At 37.2% G+C, this 17,806-nt stretch overlaps 1 protein-coding gene across 1 annotated transcript in view; it reads right to left on the bottom strand.

Moving 5' to 3' along the window:
* Positions 1 to 1,800: 1,800 nt before the first annotated feature.
* Positions 1,801 to 17,806, bottom strand: part of RAB2A (RAB2A, member RAS oncogene family) — a 42,621-nt gene continuing 26,615 nt past the window's right edge. The window contains exons 7-9 of the mRNA XM_082044776.1: positions 14,545 to 14,656; positions 5,394 to 5,462; positions 1,801 to 2,993 (exon numbers count right to left, since the gene is read on the bottom strand). Of these exons, the coding sequence (XP_081900902.1) occupies positions 2,898 to 2,993; positions 5,394 to 5,462; positions 14,545 to 14,656 (277 nt within the window). The 3' untranslated portion in view covers positions 1,801 to 2,897. The remainder of the gene's footprint in view (positions 2,994 to 5,393; positions 5,463 to 14,544; positions 14,657 to 17,806) is intronic.

Genomic DNA, 17,806 nt, shown 5'->3' on the forward strand with positions numbered 1-17,806 from the left:
AAGTCAGGCTTAGAGGACTTGTCACTCCAAATTTACTTTTTTGTAAGTTAACTATGGTTTATACCATATGCTAAACTCGGAGTACAGGGAAACTGCTCAGTGGTGTGACTTTCAGTATCAATAGTCATTACATATAACAGCTGTACAAGTTGCTGGAGAACAATTAATATTTCAAAGTCTTTGGTTACGAAAACACAACCAATAGAAAGCAACTGGAATTCAACATGAAAGCCAAGCAAGTTATCAGTCACTCATGTACAAGTAAAACTGAAACCTGTGAAAGAACAACTTTGTAAAGCACATGCTGTAGAAGTAAACCCTGCTGCTAGGTTGTGTGCTGTATAATTTGCAATTTCTACTAGCATAAAACAGGATCAGCGGCTTGTCAAAAACAACAAAAATACAGATTTCTAGCTGGCAACAAAAGGATTACGTATGCGCAAAGCTTGTGACAAAAAGCCAGCCAGAATCTGAGGAAACTTCAGTTTTGCTCTCGCTCCTCTTTGAAACTACCAGATTCTTAATGCACAGTAAAAGACTAGTATATAAGCCAGGACCAACGAGCAGCATAAAAACAAAAAAACACCACCACCAAAAACTGATAAGCACACATGACTATAGTAAGTCAGACCACGCTCCCACTTCCCCCTCCCCCCCAAAAAAAAAAACACCACACAAACAACCCACAACCACTGGCAGCTCTTTGCTATAGTAGCCCTAGATTCCTGGTCAATCCTACACATCTTCCATGCTTTCAGAAAATGAGTGGCTGTCAGAAACTTTAGTTTCATAAATCATCACCACTTAAAACAAAATGCATTTCTGTTCTTCTCTGGTACAATTCCCCTTCCCTGCTCCCTTAACAGGGGCAGTTTTTACAGCTATGACAAATTTATTCCCATTTGTAATATAACTGAGGCTGCTATAGAAGAGCATACTTTCCTCTCATCTCAAACTATAGAGTTCTGCAATGTTGCTAGCTCCAAAAACATCTTCAAGCCGTTAATTCAAACAAGCACTCTTGTTCCTTCCTTCCTTCTTGTAAGCATCTAGTTATTCCGAGGCAGTTTTCCCTTGGCATCAATGCAGTTCAGTCCTGTGGTTTCACTGTCATGCAACACAAGTTTCAAACTTCAACTGAAGCAACAAGTGTTTGTGTTTTATAAACATTATGTAATGAACAGTTAACAGTTCAAAGTATGTAAATATGTAGCCTCTTATGAATTTAAATAGTTGAAAAAATGATATTACATGGCTAATAATGATTCTGAATGTGTAAGAAAGATTTGAAGCCAGCAATTGACATAAATCCTTATCAGTTTTCCCTTCCCCCACATACAAACAAAAAGTTTCACATGTTTTTTTAAACTTTATTTAATCTCATCACCACTGCTATGTTACACCTGTCAGGCTGAAGTTTATTCACTTCCGATGTTAAAGGTCTGACAATAAGAATGGATGACATGAGGATCCATGTCTCCCAGTATTGTGTTGCAGTCAGTAGTGGTCCAGTAACACAAAAGTTTTGCAGTCATTGCCCCTCCCGCCCCCTTTTTTTTTTTTAGATACATGAAGCATGGCCTAGCATTAGTGTCACCCTTTCATCTGCAATTTATATAAATAGGATGAGGTGGAAACTCAGTTGTTTCCTCATTTGTAGGAAAAGTGACATGAATATTTTGTACTTGACAAATAAACACTTAAACACAGGATTTTGTTTTGCACTGTTGCAACCCTTCCGTTTGAGGCAAAACATCCCCCCTGACCACCCACCATAATAAGTACCAAAGCATTTCTAGGTTTGATTTTCATCAAGATTTCCAAATAGGCAGATTTTATTTTCACACCCTCTTCACAATAGACAAGATGCTTACCATATATTTAGGATTACAAGTTGTCACTAAAAGAAAACTTTACACAACCACTGTACATTTAGGTTGAAAAAACTGTCCTTGCATGAAAAATATACCCAGAAATCAAGTGGTAAACAAGTGAGAAAAAAAAATTAAGAAAAGATGAGCATTTTTATAATGTGCCATTTTAAATTTATCAACCCCTCCTCTACTTTTCCTTCATACTCTGCTTTTACCTATCGTATTCATTAAGGCAAACAGCTAATCCATTTCTGAAGAGGTGCTGTGGAAATTGTGGACAAACAGCAAACATTTGGCATTAAAATAGATAGCACGTATTTAGCCTCTAGTAATATACATTAAGCATTTCTCTTGGACTTCAGGATAATGACGGGGAGGATGAACATGCTAACAATGTCAAAAAGGCTTAAAATTTAGCATCCAAGCAATTTCTATTAATGCTTCTGTAGTTTCCAAGCTCTAAGTAGTATAGAATTTATGCAAATGCATTAAAGAATTCTAGCTTGGCAAGTACACCCAAGCAGGTTATTAAACTATATATACAGAAAGTGATAAATACAGAATTAAAAGAGTCCTTCCGCTTCTCTTTATAGCCTTGAAAATTGACAAAAAACTTGAGGACAGCTCTACAATATTAAACATTAGGTAACCGCAGGAGCTGGGAAACCTAACTACACAAACTGATTAAAATACTCAGATGACTTTGTAGTGTTTAATACAATTCAGTTCGTAGTCAAGGGCACAAGACAACATTTAACAAAAATAATCACATCAATTGACCTAGAAATCAAATGTAAATAGATATGAATACAATCTCCAAAATCTGTCTTTAAGTGAACATTAACCATTTATTCAAAGTTATACAAGAATTTGAAGGATAAAGTCTTCTTCTGCAACAGGAAACCAACTTACAAGTTTCATGTCTCAGTTGAATAGAAGTGGAGGCGAGCGGGGCGGGGGGAGGGAAGGGTGAACAAACAAGTTAGTAGGCCCCATCCAGGCAGCTAGAAAGTAAAAACAGGCTCAACAGCAGCCTCCTCCAGCTTGTTGTCCTCCCTGATTGCCTGCAAGTGTTGCATTAGTGGCAGCATGTTGAGGGCCAATTTTTATGCCATTTGCCTGCAATGAAGTTTAACACACAGCAGAATTATTTTAGAACACTAATATACTTGAAAAGTTTGTTTGTTTGTTTGTTTGTTTTTTTAAGAAGATCAATATAGCAAGTTTTCCAAATGTAGGCAATGAATATAGCAACATTTATATATATATATATATAAGCAATATGTCCTTGGTGATGAAATGTAATGTAAAGGAAGATGGTTTCCTTCTCATTTACATTTTATCTCTATGTTAAACTCTTCACCTTAAACTCCTAACATGAAAACAGAGCAAGAATTGTTTGTAAGTACTATTGGGCATAAGGCTTTAAAAACACGTAGCCCTTACCAGAAACGTGCAACCTCTCCCCCTCACCAAAACCTCCATTAGTTTAATAGTTTAATATAAAACTTTTCCTCTCTAGACAGCATTTCTTTCTGTGTTGAATCAGCTGTAGAGGCTAAGGGCATACAAGTGTTCCGTGTCATCAATAATTTCTATGATCCCGAAAGACATGGCTACTTGCCAAGAACCCACACACAGCGCAGCTCTTTCATTCATCAAAATCACACTTATATTTTAACCCTCACTCCCTCAAGTGGATTTTACCTAAAAATACAGCACTTTTCTCAAAGTAATACAGTAGCTTCAGAAATTAAGCTCTTAAGGAAACTTTGCGTCACAGTAAATCTCAGATTTATAGTGCTTGGCAGTTGTTCTGCAACAGTAGTAGCCTTGGGGTTTCTGGCACTAGCTCAGTATTGACAGCAGCTGATGTGGTTTCTTTTCGCTCTTTGACTCCTCTTTAATAAAAAGCTTGCCCTATGGCTCATTGGTTTTGCCCCCTCTGGGCTGATAGCAACTTCTTGAGGAATCAAGGAGCCAGCCTTGGCATAAAGCCAAATAAATAGCATGGACCGTTGGCTCCTGACAGCAGCCGGCAATCAAAGCTCCACAAGGCACAGTACAGCAGTCAGCTACTATATGAAACTCGACAGACACAATGAGCATTTTCAGACACCCTGATTACTGTCCAATTTATGTTGCATTAATGAGCGCATTTTCTTTAGGAAAAATGTTCAAGAAAAATTTTATGTTCTTAATCACTAAGGTGAATTTTAACATTTTTTCATCAAAACACCACACGCACATTTTCTAGTCAGGATTAGCATCCTTGAAGGATTACTATTCAAGTCTTAGTTAGGTACAAGTTTCCTGATTTCAGGCCTTAGTTAGCTACAAGTTTCCTAATGCAAATACTATGCATCCTACCAAAGTTTTTCATTGTTTCCTCTCTAAAGTCGTAATAGCAATATTTTCAATAGTCTAAATTTTCTCATTTTGAAATATATTAAGCAGAAAGAGCTGAAGCTATTTAATTGGGCCCTACCAATTTCCTCACTGCTCTTTGAACAATTCTGCAAGGACTATCACGCTTAAGGGAACTGTCAGACTGACAGTCCCAGACAGAGAATGCAGCTATTCCCAGAACATGTATGGAACACAGAGGGGCAGTGCAGATTTCCACATGTGGTTTCACTAAGCACCTCAGTGACAATGTTTAGGGACATACAGGATTAAAAAAAACAAGACCAAAACAACAAACCACAACAAAAAACCTTGGCACCAGAAAAGACTCGCCACTTCACATGGTCAAATTTAAACTTTATGTAGTGACTTCTTATGCAAATGTTAACAGAGAGCTTATACAATCTTAACATTTCTATATGATCCTAATATGTCTGCTGACTACCACTGAATTTGAATCTGCTTTTTCTATGGCCATGAACCTTTCTCCTAACTGCTTAGGGTTTTCATCAGCACAATCATTTCAAAATTCAAGAGACACGTTATAGGTCTTTTCCAGGCTCTTGCATTACAAAAGCACTCCCTGCTCCACCTCCCCACTCCCACCCCAAACAAGCAAAGAGACAGGCCTGATAATCTGTAATTTCAGTAATGTGCATAGGCAAAATGGCTAATCTTTTATTCCCTACAGAATCCAGCCACCTAAACCAGGAACATTTCAAAAGTCTTTTATGTAACTCTCAAAGCAATCCCTCCCCTACACTGGACAGCTCATGGAGTGCATCTGGCATATCAACATGGTCCCCCATTTACATAGTGGAAAATTATCTTTGAAAACAGATGACACCATATGGAGAAGTGGATGAAAGTGGATTTTCTTCTCTTTTGGGGATTTATATTATTTTGTGATGCTTCATGGATGGATAGGGTCACTTATTTTAATCCATTTTTATCACAATGGCAGACAATTCTATATCCAAATGGAACAGACAAATATTTTGCTGTCCAGCCTGCTAGGAAGGTGAATTTTGTACTTAAACAAACAAAACCACACACACAGAAACACCAAAATACCCCAAAGAAATAAAAAGTGTTTAGAGTACTAGAAGTTACCTCATTGTTTATGTCAAAAACGCCTTCCTGGATTTTCTCGTAGATCTCCTTTGCAGTGTTAATAAATGCCTAAAATACAGGGAAAAAAACAAAACAACACAATGAAGGCGATATCCTTTGGTGTAAGATCCACTAATTGGAATCCAATCTCACGTGCAATTGTTTCAGTAAGACATTTCTTCCTGACCTCAGCAGGAACAGGTAAGACAACAGCATCCTATAACCTACCCTGAAGTAGCGATGGATCACATGCTGTTTACAAAAACAGTGACATTTTCATAGCATCTGTATTCCACAATCTGTTGTCCAGTAATTACAGGGAAAAAGTGGTTTTTAAGATATATAAATTACTTTTAAATTATTTATTTCTGACCCTTATGGATAGATTGTGTGGCAGATGGCTTCCCCTACCCTTAATATCTTTGTAATAGGCCACTCTAGATTAGAGTGCTTAGCAACATAAAACCGCAGGGTACTTACAATGATGATGTAAGGATGCTGTCTGCTGGATGAAACCTTATGCTATCATTTAATATTCACCTAATTTTAAGAACGTGTTCTCTTTAATTAATCTTGCACACAATAGGCAATAGACATCTTAATAGTAGAAAGGAGAGGCCCCAGGTTTTATTATGATTTCTGAAAATCTATTGTTTTAATTCAGAGAAAAGACTTTGACATTCAGGCCTGAGATAGTGAATGATATGTTTTTAGTTGAAGTTTACAATCAATGATTCAATTTTTTGTCTCTCATTTAACTTCATAGGTCAATTAATGCCTAAAATAATGTATAACTTAAGAGGTGATTAAAGTAGCTAAAAATTACAATAAATCATATACCACATAAATATTACAGTCAACATATAGTTCTTTTTGTTTTAAAATACCAACACCATGCAGTCATACAAGATATGCTATCTTCTGCATAAGCCTATTACAGCAAATACAGGTCTAATTCAAATACCAAAAAGTAAATAGGGTTCATGGAGAGGAACAAATCATACCTTTCCTCATTTCTACACTGGAAGCATTTGACTGCTGAACTTGCCACCAGAGCTTTGTTTCCTAATTAACAGGACTGATATGTTTTCACCTTTAAAGGCCTTACAGCTCCCCAGAGTAATCAATCTACTGCAGCTCAATTACTGCACCAAGCACACACCACAGCCAGTGAAGGAGACTCCAACGACTGCAGCAGGAGCGGAAAGATATGAATATGCATAAACTCTAAGTGGGTGATCGAATCATCACAGAGGGTCATGAGAATTTGCAGCAAAATAATGAGAAGAATTAATCATTGCAGATTCACAAGGCACTTAGGAAGTGAGTTCGTTTTTCAAACACGCATTAGAGTTCAGGAGAAAAATTGGCTTTTGGCCAACTATGAATTGATTCAAATTCCTCAGAAACTGCAGTTTTCGATGTAAGAAAAAAACACAAACTTATCTTGGTTTCTGATAACACACTAATTATTGTAATGGCCTTATATATGGGCCTAGTGAAAGGTATAAGTAAAAAACTTTGGAAATTCACACAGCTGGAATCTGTGAGGATACTTGCTTCTATTTCAGTGGGACATTAAACAGAACTTGAAGTCTTAAAAATGTGTTATGATAACTTCATGTAAACAAGCACTTAACAATTGGCACGCCTAACAATTCTAGATGATGTTGGCTAAATACACCAAGGCTCTTAGAATTAATTTCATGAGAATTATGTTGGATCTATACAAATTACTTTAGACCAACAAAACTAGAATTTTAACAGACTACAAACTCCAAACTAGCACAGCTCAGTATAAAATACCTTCTGGATGCTACACTCAAGAACAGATTACTGCAGGAATGCATCTATGCTCACAAAAAATAATAAAACACACTTGAAAACACTGCGTAATTTAATGCTACTCCCTCACCCCCCAATTACTACACACATACCGCACAAAGCAAAAAAACCCTATCAAGTTCAGTACAGGTTATTTTAATCGTAAACATACTGCCTAAGAAACTGTTGATCTGAAAACTCAAAATATTCCATTCACCTCAGCTCTGTCATTTCAGTTGTCTTGAAAAGACATAATCTGATTACCACATTTCCATCAGCAGTTCTGGTGCACCACGTATTAGTGTTCAAACAGCACGTACTGTTATTCTGCATGGCAATATGCCAGGCTGCACTGGGTCACATCTAAATAATTCCTATTTGAAAACAATGGTTTCACAAGAATATAGTGCATAATAAGTCTACCTCATGTTTTCTTCAGTTGGTATGGATTCTGAAAAAGTACTACTAATCAGCCATGATAAGAGACTTGCATCCCTTGAGCCTTCCATTTGTTTCTTGCATCCATCTATTTTAAGTTGGCTTATGCTTCGAAGTATAAGCAGACTCAAAATAACCCACCTGAGAACTTTACTGAAAACAGCAGTCTACTTGCTTTAAGAATTTTATATCAGATTTTGGCATTGCACACTAGTGCCCCAATTAGCAAGGACAAGAGGGTGAACTCGGTATAATTGACTTCTTCTAAAAATCTCTTCTAATACTGCCTGTTCTAACTCTTATCTGGAACACACAGTATACTCTAAACTCTCAATTATTTATGGGCCGTTTATCCTATTTGCAGATTAACTGAGCCACGGATGCAGAGAGACAGAGCAGTTTCCCCTCAAATCCAGTTTGGATTTATTAGACCATGTGCAAGGGACTGCAAGAACACAGCTGTAGCCCTTCAACACGCCGACTTGGATCCAGGTGCAGTTCAGCCACTTCCACACAACGCAAGAGCTCCACCAGTAAGCTCATGAGGACTTGGCTGGCTGCCTACCAAGCCCACCGCGGTTGCGCTGTACATTCCTGTAACGCTGCCCTTACTAAAGCGCCATACAAAGATACTCGAGCACCTCCAGCCCAAACCAGCTCAGGTCCGGGTTCATTTTCACTAACTCAGGAGAGGCAGGAACTGATTCAATCTGGATTTATACTCAGTCACCTGAAAGATGGTAAGGCCCTGGTACACAGTACCTCCATTACTCATAAAAGTGAGAGAGAAACTTTTGCACAAACATTAAGTTAGACTTCCAAATATAAAAATTCTAGACTACACTTCAGGAAAATTAAAGAAAACAATGTAGCTTCTGGAAAATGTCTACATTTAATGTTTAACTCTTGGTTTTAATCCTTCTAAATTACAAATTACTGATGCTTTTATGCGTGAGACTACTGAATATATCTTTACCACACCATTAAAAAAGGTTGGATACAAGCTATTGAGTGGTTTTAATATAACATGTTTTTCAATGTGTTCACATTATAAGTAGCTTCTCAAATTATAGTAATACCCTGCCAAGGAAAATTACATTACTGTAGAAGTGGGCAAGTGAATCTTGTAAGATGTGATCTGCCTGTTGTGTCACACCTGGACAAACCACAAAGTTAATGAAGGAGGTTTTTGAGTCCAAATATACCAGCATAATATCACTTCAAATGATTTGTATGAGGAGTTTCCCAGAACATGTTCCTGTGTGGGAATAAACATGTCAAGTCTCACAATTCTCACCTCAAAAAAAAAACCGTAAACAACCCAAAACACAGAAACTCAACTACCAAACAATACAAATGCTGCATTTAAGATAAATTAATCCTAAAAACACTGAACATGGAATTAAATCAACTTTGACATCCATTTTATCACACAAAGTAAACGAGTAACGTAGGTTTACCACCCTGGAGACAAAACCAGGGAGAATTAATTCTGTAACTGGTAAAAACAATGCAGAAAATATGGGAATAAGATACCTCTGCCTCATGGAAGTTGTATGCAGGAGTTATAATAAGCTAAGGGCACCAGAACGCATGTTCTAGAACATCTACATTTAGTTTTCACTTGGCAGGTGTCAGTAACATCACTTCTTTCTCAGAAAGCTAATGCCATGCCGAGTATTTGAGGACTTTGCTACAAGCTGAACATAACAGGAGAAACTTGCAAATGAATCACTGATACTTTTCAAATATCAGATTTTATAAGTTCATCTTTGCTTAAAGTCAGAACAGATCAGGTTCTGTACTGCCAGCTCGTGTAACACGCTGCCCTCTGGTGGCAATACTAAAATTAAATTTAGTGCTTTGAAATACAAATTGGGCAGTGATTATTTCTTAATGCTTTCTTAAAATTAAATGGGGAATTCTTAAAGGGTAAATATCTTACAAATTCTAAATCACAACCCTCACCTCTGTGATCAGTCAACACCTAGAATTTTCATCCTCCTTCCCAATTTCCTATCTTTAATCAGTAAGATACAGTATAGTTAGATTACTCCAGTATTAACTGAAGTATTTGGAAACAGTAACAACATGGACCACAAATGGATTTACCCCCAAAGCACTCACCATCCCAGTATGTAAGTAGTGCTGGATGGCCACTTAGAGTGAGATCCCAAAGCTCTGAGCAGCAGTTTTATGCACAGTAAGATGATACTTTTTACGACTAAATGATCCTTCAGAAATAAGTCTAGGAGACTAAAGAGGGTTAATTACCAAACAGTAGGAAGGTCGTACATAATAAACGTACGCACCATAAAGCACCCCGACACATTTGTAGTCTTATTTTTGAAGTAAAGGTCCACAGGCACACAACAGAACTTGACAGCAGTTTGTTTATATGGACCCATTGAAATGCAATCTTTCTCATGAACTTATTGGAAAGATGCACATTACTAGAGCTTGAGGTGTCTCTAAGTCCTGCAGCTGCTGTTGAGCAGTTATAAAGTACAGGACACCCGAGCAAAAAAGAAGAAACTCTAGAACTACAGATCCATCTCTCCAGTAGAATCTACAGCTTAGGCAGGCAGCCATAAAATACTTTTCATGCTTTTCTGTGAAGCCTGAAACCCTCGATTAACTGAGACTTTTTATTCTGATTATACTGTGGGATGACCAGAAGCCTTAGGAACTGTGGCAGAGCCAGTGTTCCTTGCTGCAGAGCTGGGACACAGTCCAAGGGCTTGCCACAAGGAGGTAAAAGCTGTGAATCTTCACAGGAGCCAGATGTCCTGCCCTTGCTCTCTCCCACAGCTGAGCCGACATGAGCTTCACCTCTGTTTTCTCATGGGTGAAACCAGCTGAAGCAACAGCCTCATGCAGCCAAAAGTTCACAGAACTTGGATTTCAAGGAATTTGAAGGAATACTGGGCTTGATACAAGCTAAAACAAACCAAACAGTCAGGTTTATCTTATTTTTTTAAACTCCCATGAACCAGAAATCCTGCTGATTTGCAAGTTTTAGTCAGATTACATCTGTGTGTCACTTAACCTCGCTATGAAAGCTACTAACATCCTTGGATTTTCAAGTTTTATTAACCAGATCCCTGATAGCTGTATTACCAGGTTGAACAACTGTTTGTTTACCAGCAATTAGTGGTGTTTAGTGAAGGTGAGGAGGGGAAATAAAACACACTTTTAAAAATTGGTTCAGTTTTGGAAGCTACTAAAAACCTCATTTCTCCATTGGGATTTTCATTTTCACCCTTCAGAATATTACAAAGGCCTTCCCTTCTCTTATCTGTGATCAAGTAGTACTGCTGTTGAAGCTGCAGGAGTTCTGAATATTCATTATCCATTTAAGCAAAAATATGAAAGAAGCTGCCTGAAGAGAAAATTAAGTAACAGCTGAAACAAAAACATTGAATGACTATCCAGCTCCATGTAGCAGAAGTGCTTCATTGCTCAGTCAAAACCACTAGTCTATTCAGATTTAACCCTAAATAATGGATCCATTATCACAGTCTATTTACGTGCAGACGACCTGGAATATCAAAGACAATACTCTTAAAATGAAAGCTTGGCATACAGCTATAGCATCCCCTCCATATGGGAAACAATTTATTCAAACCAACTCCCACACCAGGATTCAGTGATACACCAACACAACTCAAGTGAGATCAGCTTCTAACAGTGATGGTGTCTGGTACAGGTTTGACCTGTACCCAGGAAACTCTTTTGCTTCAGGTTGATCACATTAATTATTATTAAAAAGTAGCAGTCTGGAGTGCAAGAATACACAAAGTTCCAGCATCCCAAATATGGCTAGGTATCTTCACTTCTTTGGAATCAGTGCATGTAAAAGTGTTCAAACAAATTATATTGCAGGGACAAAAAGGTAAGTACTATAGGAGACTGCAAGGTCACACTGAGTTCATGCAGGTGATTCTATTCTGCCTCTACAAGTGTTAGACCCTGCCCAAGCAAAAACTACTCCACAAGCTCTGACCCACACATTTCAGGTAAGACTCCAATTAGCAGTTGCACACTGTTGTTGAACTACCAGTGAAGAAACAAAGGTGATAGAATTGTTAATGTGTCTTACAAATGAGAGAAAAAATTCTTAATTATTATGTGTAATTTTAATGCAAGGTAGGAAACTGACTGATGTCATGGGTAAAACAAGTGCAAACCTGCCTGGGGTTTGTACCTCAGCCTTAATGCGTATCCAAGTGAAAAGCCTACCAACAGGCATCACAGTGTTTTCTTAGGGAAAAAAAAAAAGCCACGGAATTCTGCAAACAGTACTTCAGAGTATACAAGCCCCTGATCCACAATCCCAAAAAGTAGAACTGGTAGGATAAACAAGATTCTAACCATTAACAACAGACTCCTTTCAGCATAAATCAAAAACAATTTCCATGTGTTCTGCTGAGAGAAATCCAACAGCAATGCTCAGTTTGTACTTTACTGAACATCTCCAATCCAAGATTTCAAGATTTTTTCTCCTTTTTTTTTTTTTTTTTAATGTAAAGAAAGGAAGGCACTAGTGATACAGATCAGAAATCACTGAAGATGCAGTCTACTTCCATCAGTGCAAAAATTCAACAGTATACATACATATTCTTTATAGGAAAATACTTTCTTAGCCCTTAGTCGCCCAATGAAGTCAGTAAAAATGTTCTCCGTTGCTAGCACTTAAGATAACATTGCCGGACACAGGGCCACAGATTTTGTCTGCTTAAGACTTCATCTCGTTTTAGCTGAATTACCTCAAATGTTGTTCTTACTGTTAAAGTTCTACATCCCCAGGCAGTCATAAAACCACCATTTCTTCCCAGTCCTGAAGTCAAGTACTGAAGGCTTGCTAGATTTGCCTCCATTTTGCACACTTCTCGTTCTTTCCTCAACTGTTGCCCATTCCACACAATTTCTTTCCTCATTCCCTTCTATTTTTTCTTTGACAGTGAACAGTCCAGGATCAATATTAAAATTAAAATGGTCTCATCTTTTGTCCACAAAGTGCTATCTTTCACCTACTGTGTCTATTATTTCTCCTCACTTATTTTTACTGGCTTAAAGATTAAGATTTTGCTCCTTCAGCTGTAACTATTCTAGATCATGTCACCTCTTTTAGTGTTGACTGAGAATACCATATAAAGAGTGCATTTGATTGTCACTAAAAAGGATTATAGCCTAAATCTTTTCCATCAGAATTAGAAAGTTAGTACATGCATGCAATTATTCACTTGTATCATCATCAGGAGAAGATTCTATTTGAACTTTTTTGACAAAAAATCTTTATGTTCATTTTCCTCCTGATAATCAGAGATGCACTAAGTAATGGATAACTCGTTCACCAGCATGTATTTTTTGACATGGAGAGAGGTGTTAATGTTAGAATCAGGCAGTAACAAACCAGAATGAAGTCAGTGGAAGCTGTTACTAAATATTTCAAAACTAGAAGGCTTTACCGCTAAAAGAATACCTCATTGGTTGTCCACCATTTCACACTTAGGAAAACAGTAAGGGCAGATTATGTAGTACAAGAAGCTGAACTGTGTCATCCTATTGTAAAAAAAGGTTAGTAAGTGCGGATGTATGAACTACATGGGCCTGAAAGACATATGAAGCAATCTTTCTGCTTTACATAGCACTGACACATCAGTGGGAGCTCTTTGTCCACCACTGTAGTGTGTCTGGCTAGGATGGAGTCAGTTTTCTTTACAGCAGCCTGTATGGTGCTGTGTTTTGGATTTGTGATTAAAACAGTGTTGATCACACACCAGAGTTTCAGCTACCAATGAGCAGTGCTTACACAGTGTCAAGGTTCTCTGTTTCTTACTCTCCCCCCTGCAGCGATTAGGCTTAGAGTAGGCAAAATGTAGGGGGAGGGAGACGTTGGCCATGTGTCATCACAGCCAGGACCACTCACCAGAACTGACCTAAGGGACATTTCATATTATGTGACATCATGCTCAACAATAAGAACCAAAGGGTGGTCTTTCTAAAATAGCCGTTGCTCAGAGACTGGTTGAGAATCAATCCATTTGTGGGAAGTTGTGAGTGACTGCCTTTACAACACTGTTCCCCCACCTCTTCATTTACAAAACTCTATCTCAGCCCCTGAGTTTTTACTCACTTTAGCTCTTCTGGTTTTCTCCCTCATACCACTGGACAGGGGGACTGAGCGAGTGACTGGATAGGCACTTAGCTGCTGTCTGAGTTCAGCCCACCATACCCACCCTTCAAGAAAGGTGGGCAGTAAATCAAGGCGAGATATGTACAAACTTGCCTATGTCAAGAAATAGGAACTATAAGAAAACTTCAAAAGACTTCAGTTCTTTAAAGCAGCAAAGACTGAAAAACTTATTGAAATACATAACGGACTACAGCAACCAACATAATGATCTCTTCAGCAGCTCTGCAGAGGACAGAAAGAATGGTGTGTGTGAACTGCAGCAAAGAAAAGTCCTCCCAGGTAGTGAAGGGGAAAAGATAACAACAATACAAGTATCAACAGATTGCTCTGAAGAGCTTGTGAAATATTAGAGGTCTTTAGAACAGGTTAGATTGACATCTGGCAAGCATACCAATAGCTTGGCTTGCTTTGGACTAGCACATCTATTTTCGTCTTACTTTTTAGATTTCAGGGCAGACAGACTTATCCATTTCTCTGATCACTTTTTTTAAAGTATATTAATTACTAGACTTTCAACAACACAACTAATGCTATGCAATCAGATACAATGTAGACATTGTCTTTCTCATAATATAAGAGTAGTTAATTCAAAGTTAAAGAATCCAAAACCTAGAGGAATACTATCTGTACAAATAAGGAAGTGTAATTCAAAGCAAGCATTTTAATAAAATATCAGTGTTCAGGAGTTACCTCCTCTACATTGGAAGCAGTTTTGGCAGATGTCTCCATAAAGATAAGTCCATGCTCTCGTGCAAATGCTTCACCTTCCTCTTTCTTGACTTCTCGTCTAGATTCTAAATCACTAAGATGGAAAAAAATAAGTTAGTTGTGTGGTCTAACCTAGGTAAATATTGTTCTTCAGAGACATGCCTATAAGTCAAAAGCCTCATAAGAACTTACACACATATGAATATTTATTCAGGCCCTTACATAAAGCAGAACTATTGTAAGCCTTGCACTTACAGTATATGGAGTATCCACAGACATCACATGTGCTTGAGCTACCAATCCTAGCTGACACAGATCTTTGAATACTTTTCAACAGGATGCATGGATATTTATTTATTTAGCTATTCCTTGAATGCTAACTTTAGACATTGTCATTTTGGGTAGGTATCACTCTTTTCTAGTATAATGTTATCTACCAATCCACACCATAAAGGTGAACCGACAAGGGAGTTTTATAAATGATTTCTTAATGACACTAAGAATAATTTAAAAAATAAAGTTCATTTTTTTTCTATTCATTAACAGAACTTCATACCGTCACTTTCTGTTCTGATAAAAAGATTTAAAAGCAAAAATAAGTTACTTTGAACTACATTAGCTCTCCTCTCCAAACAAGCTAGCATTTAGGTTTGGAAACTTCAGGCATTGCCCTCTAACAGCAGAATTTGAAGTGACACACAAATTCTTGTTTCCTGCTTTCCAAGCAGTTTAGATAAAAGTTAAATATTACATGAAGGAACAGAAAAAAACCTCAAACCCTAGACACATAAGTATTTCACTCTTACTTTTAAAAATTTCTTTGGGAACAAGGAATACACAGTTTGTCCTTCTTTGCAAGTATGTTAGATCTTGAGCAATAAAAACGCTACATTTATACATTGCAACAGATGCACTCTGCAGCAAGCAGGACCCTAAATCACTCATCCATGACAAACATAAATAATATATACATTTAAATCAAGTTTCATTTAACTTGTGCATGTGAAAATATGTTCTCAGATACACATTTTTGAACAGCATGTAAATGCAGACGTTTAATTTGCAGTCAGAATACCAGTAAAAGTATCATATTGGGCTTCAGTGCTGCCATCCTTGTAATTACACATATATCACAAATAAATGATACTCACTGTTGTATCTATTTAGCAGCAAAGCAGGTTTTTGTTATTTTCACAACTACAAACTAGTTCAGATGAGTTATGAAGTAAGACAATTCAGCACATCATTTAAACATGGAGCACTTGAAGATAAGGATACCAAAAATGTCTTCTAAAAACAATTTTCAATTTGATGTTGATTATATATAAGTGTTCCCAGTATCTCAGCCTCAGGCTTAAGATACCTTAACAAGGTGTTCATTGTTACATCCCTTAAGTAGCTATCTGTAATTTTGAACTTGAGCAATGTCTTTATTTGCTACTACCATGCTACCCTCAAAAATATTTAAAGCTTTGATTCACTACAGTGTTATCTCTATGACAGAACAGAAATAAACAACTCTCTTGACTTGAAATAGTGCAGCTGCATTGAAAACTGCAGTGATAACCCAATGAAAACTCACTACTGATATCTAAACATATTCTTAAAGAGCTTTAACTGCTTCTACTAACCACAGTTGTCTTCCTCTCTCCATTCCAATAATTCGAAGCATTTGGTCTTACTAGATCAATATAGCTATGTTTTGTTCTGGAAAGAAGATTAAGTACAGTATTTGTCATGTTTTGACACTAGTATTTGTAATGTTTTCAAAAAACAGCTATTATATTTCAAATTAAACTCTCAACACTCTTCAAATTGAGCAATAAGTCAGTACTACAAATGTATATGAAGTGCACTTTTGGGACTCATAAGAACAAAATATATTCCTTCAAAAATACTATGTTAGTATACATGTTCTTCCTTCCACTCATCTCTAGTAGGATGCACTATCATAAGAACTCCTGTAACACACTTTAAGAACGCAATATAACCAAAGGGGTTTTCTTCCCATCCTCCTCTTTGAAGCTTGAAAAAAATTCGCTTTAAAAAACTTCTTAAATAACTTTTACTCCATGTGGCACCTTAATCTGTATGTTAAAATACGTAATTTAAGTATATTTATTGTTTCAATAAAACCTAGTTGCCACCAGGAATTACTGAGCTAGCTGCAAGTAGCATAGTATAACATGCAATCATATGGTACAGTCTGCATCAGCAGAATGCAAGACAAAAACATAGTTTAACAGCCATGAATAATCAGGAATAGTTACAGATGTCAAGCTTATGTAATACTTATCTCAGGTAACCAGTACACTTGACTGTTTCGGTGCCATATTTTTACTCACATAAGCATAAAGACAGTTGGTCAGGGACATCACAGGCTTACCAAAGCTTAACTTAATAAAAGAGATTACATTTTTATCTTAATTTATGAAGACTATGCTTATCACATTCCTCAATTAAAAAGGACATTGCTAGTCATTTTCCAGATTATATATAAAAATGTGGACAAGCTTCACAATTACTTAATGCTTTACATATTTTCAGGGTGAGGTAGAGGGTGGGGGGCAGAGGGAGGAAAACAGAAAGGAGAAGACAGAAGAAGCAGCAAGTAAGAGGTGAACAGACTGGAACAGCAAAAACAGACTCTTTACCACAAGGCTGTTTCTCAGCACTATCTAAGAAATGACCTGCCTCTTCATTAAATTTTAAGGGACACGCATACACACCATTATTTCAACCGTCATCTTTACCTTCAAGAATTGCTGAGGCAGAGACACAAGTTAAGGTCAATTAGGTAAAGGCCATAACTACGGCGTTATTAAATTCTGAGACAATGCTTTTGATATTCAGAAAAACCCCACATCCAGCAAAAAAAAATGTAGACATGATGCTACAGTTCACTGGATCAAGAACAAAAAAAAATTGCAGATAAACTTAACGTATTAACTGATGTGTTCTTATAAAGACTTTCAATAGAGAACAAAGCCTCAGCATCAACAGGGAACCATTTTAGAACTTTGGACAGTCTAGCTGATGAGAAGACCAAATAAATAATTGTTTACAAATGGGGTAACACACTTTCAAAAGTGTCTATGAGCAGTCTGAATTCACCAGAAAATGGTGAAAACACATTCTCTTCCCCCACCCCCAGCTAAAACATACAGAATATGAAGCAGATTTAACATTCGGAAACGTCTCATATAAACACTGAGGCATATACTTTTTACATTTCAGAAAAGTA

This window comes from Streptopelia decaocto (assembly GCF_964273445.1).
Source record: "Streptopelia decaocto genome assembly, chromosome: 2".
In the NCBI taxonomy this organism is placed as follows: domain Eukaryota; kingdom Metazoa; phylum Chordata; class Aves; order Columbiformes; family Columbidae; genus Streptopelia; species Streptopelia decaocto.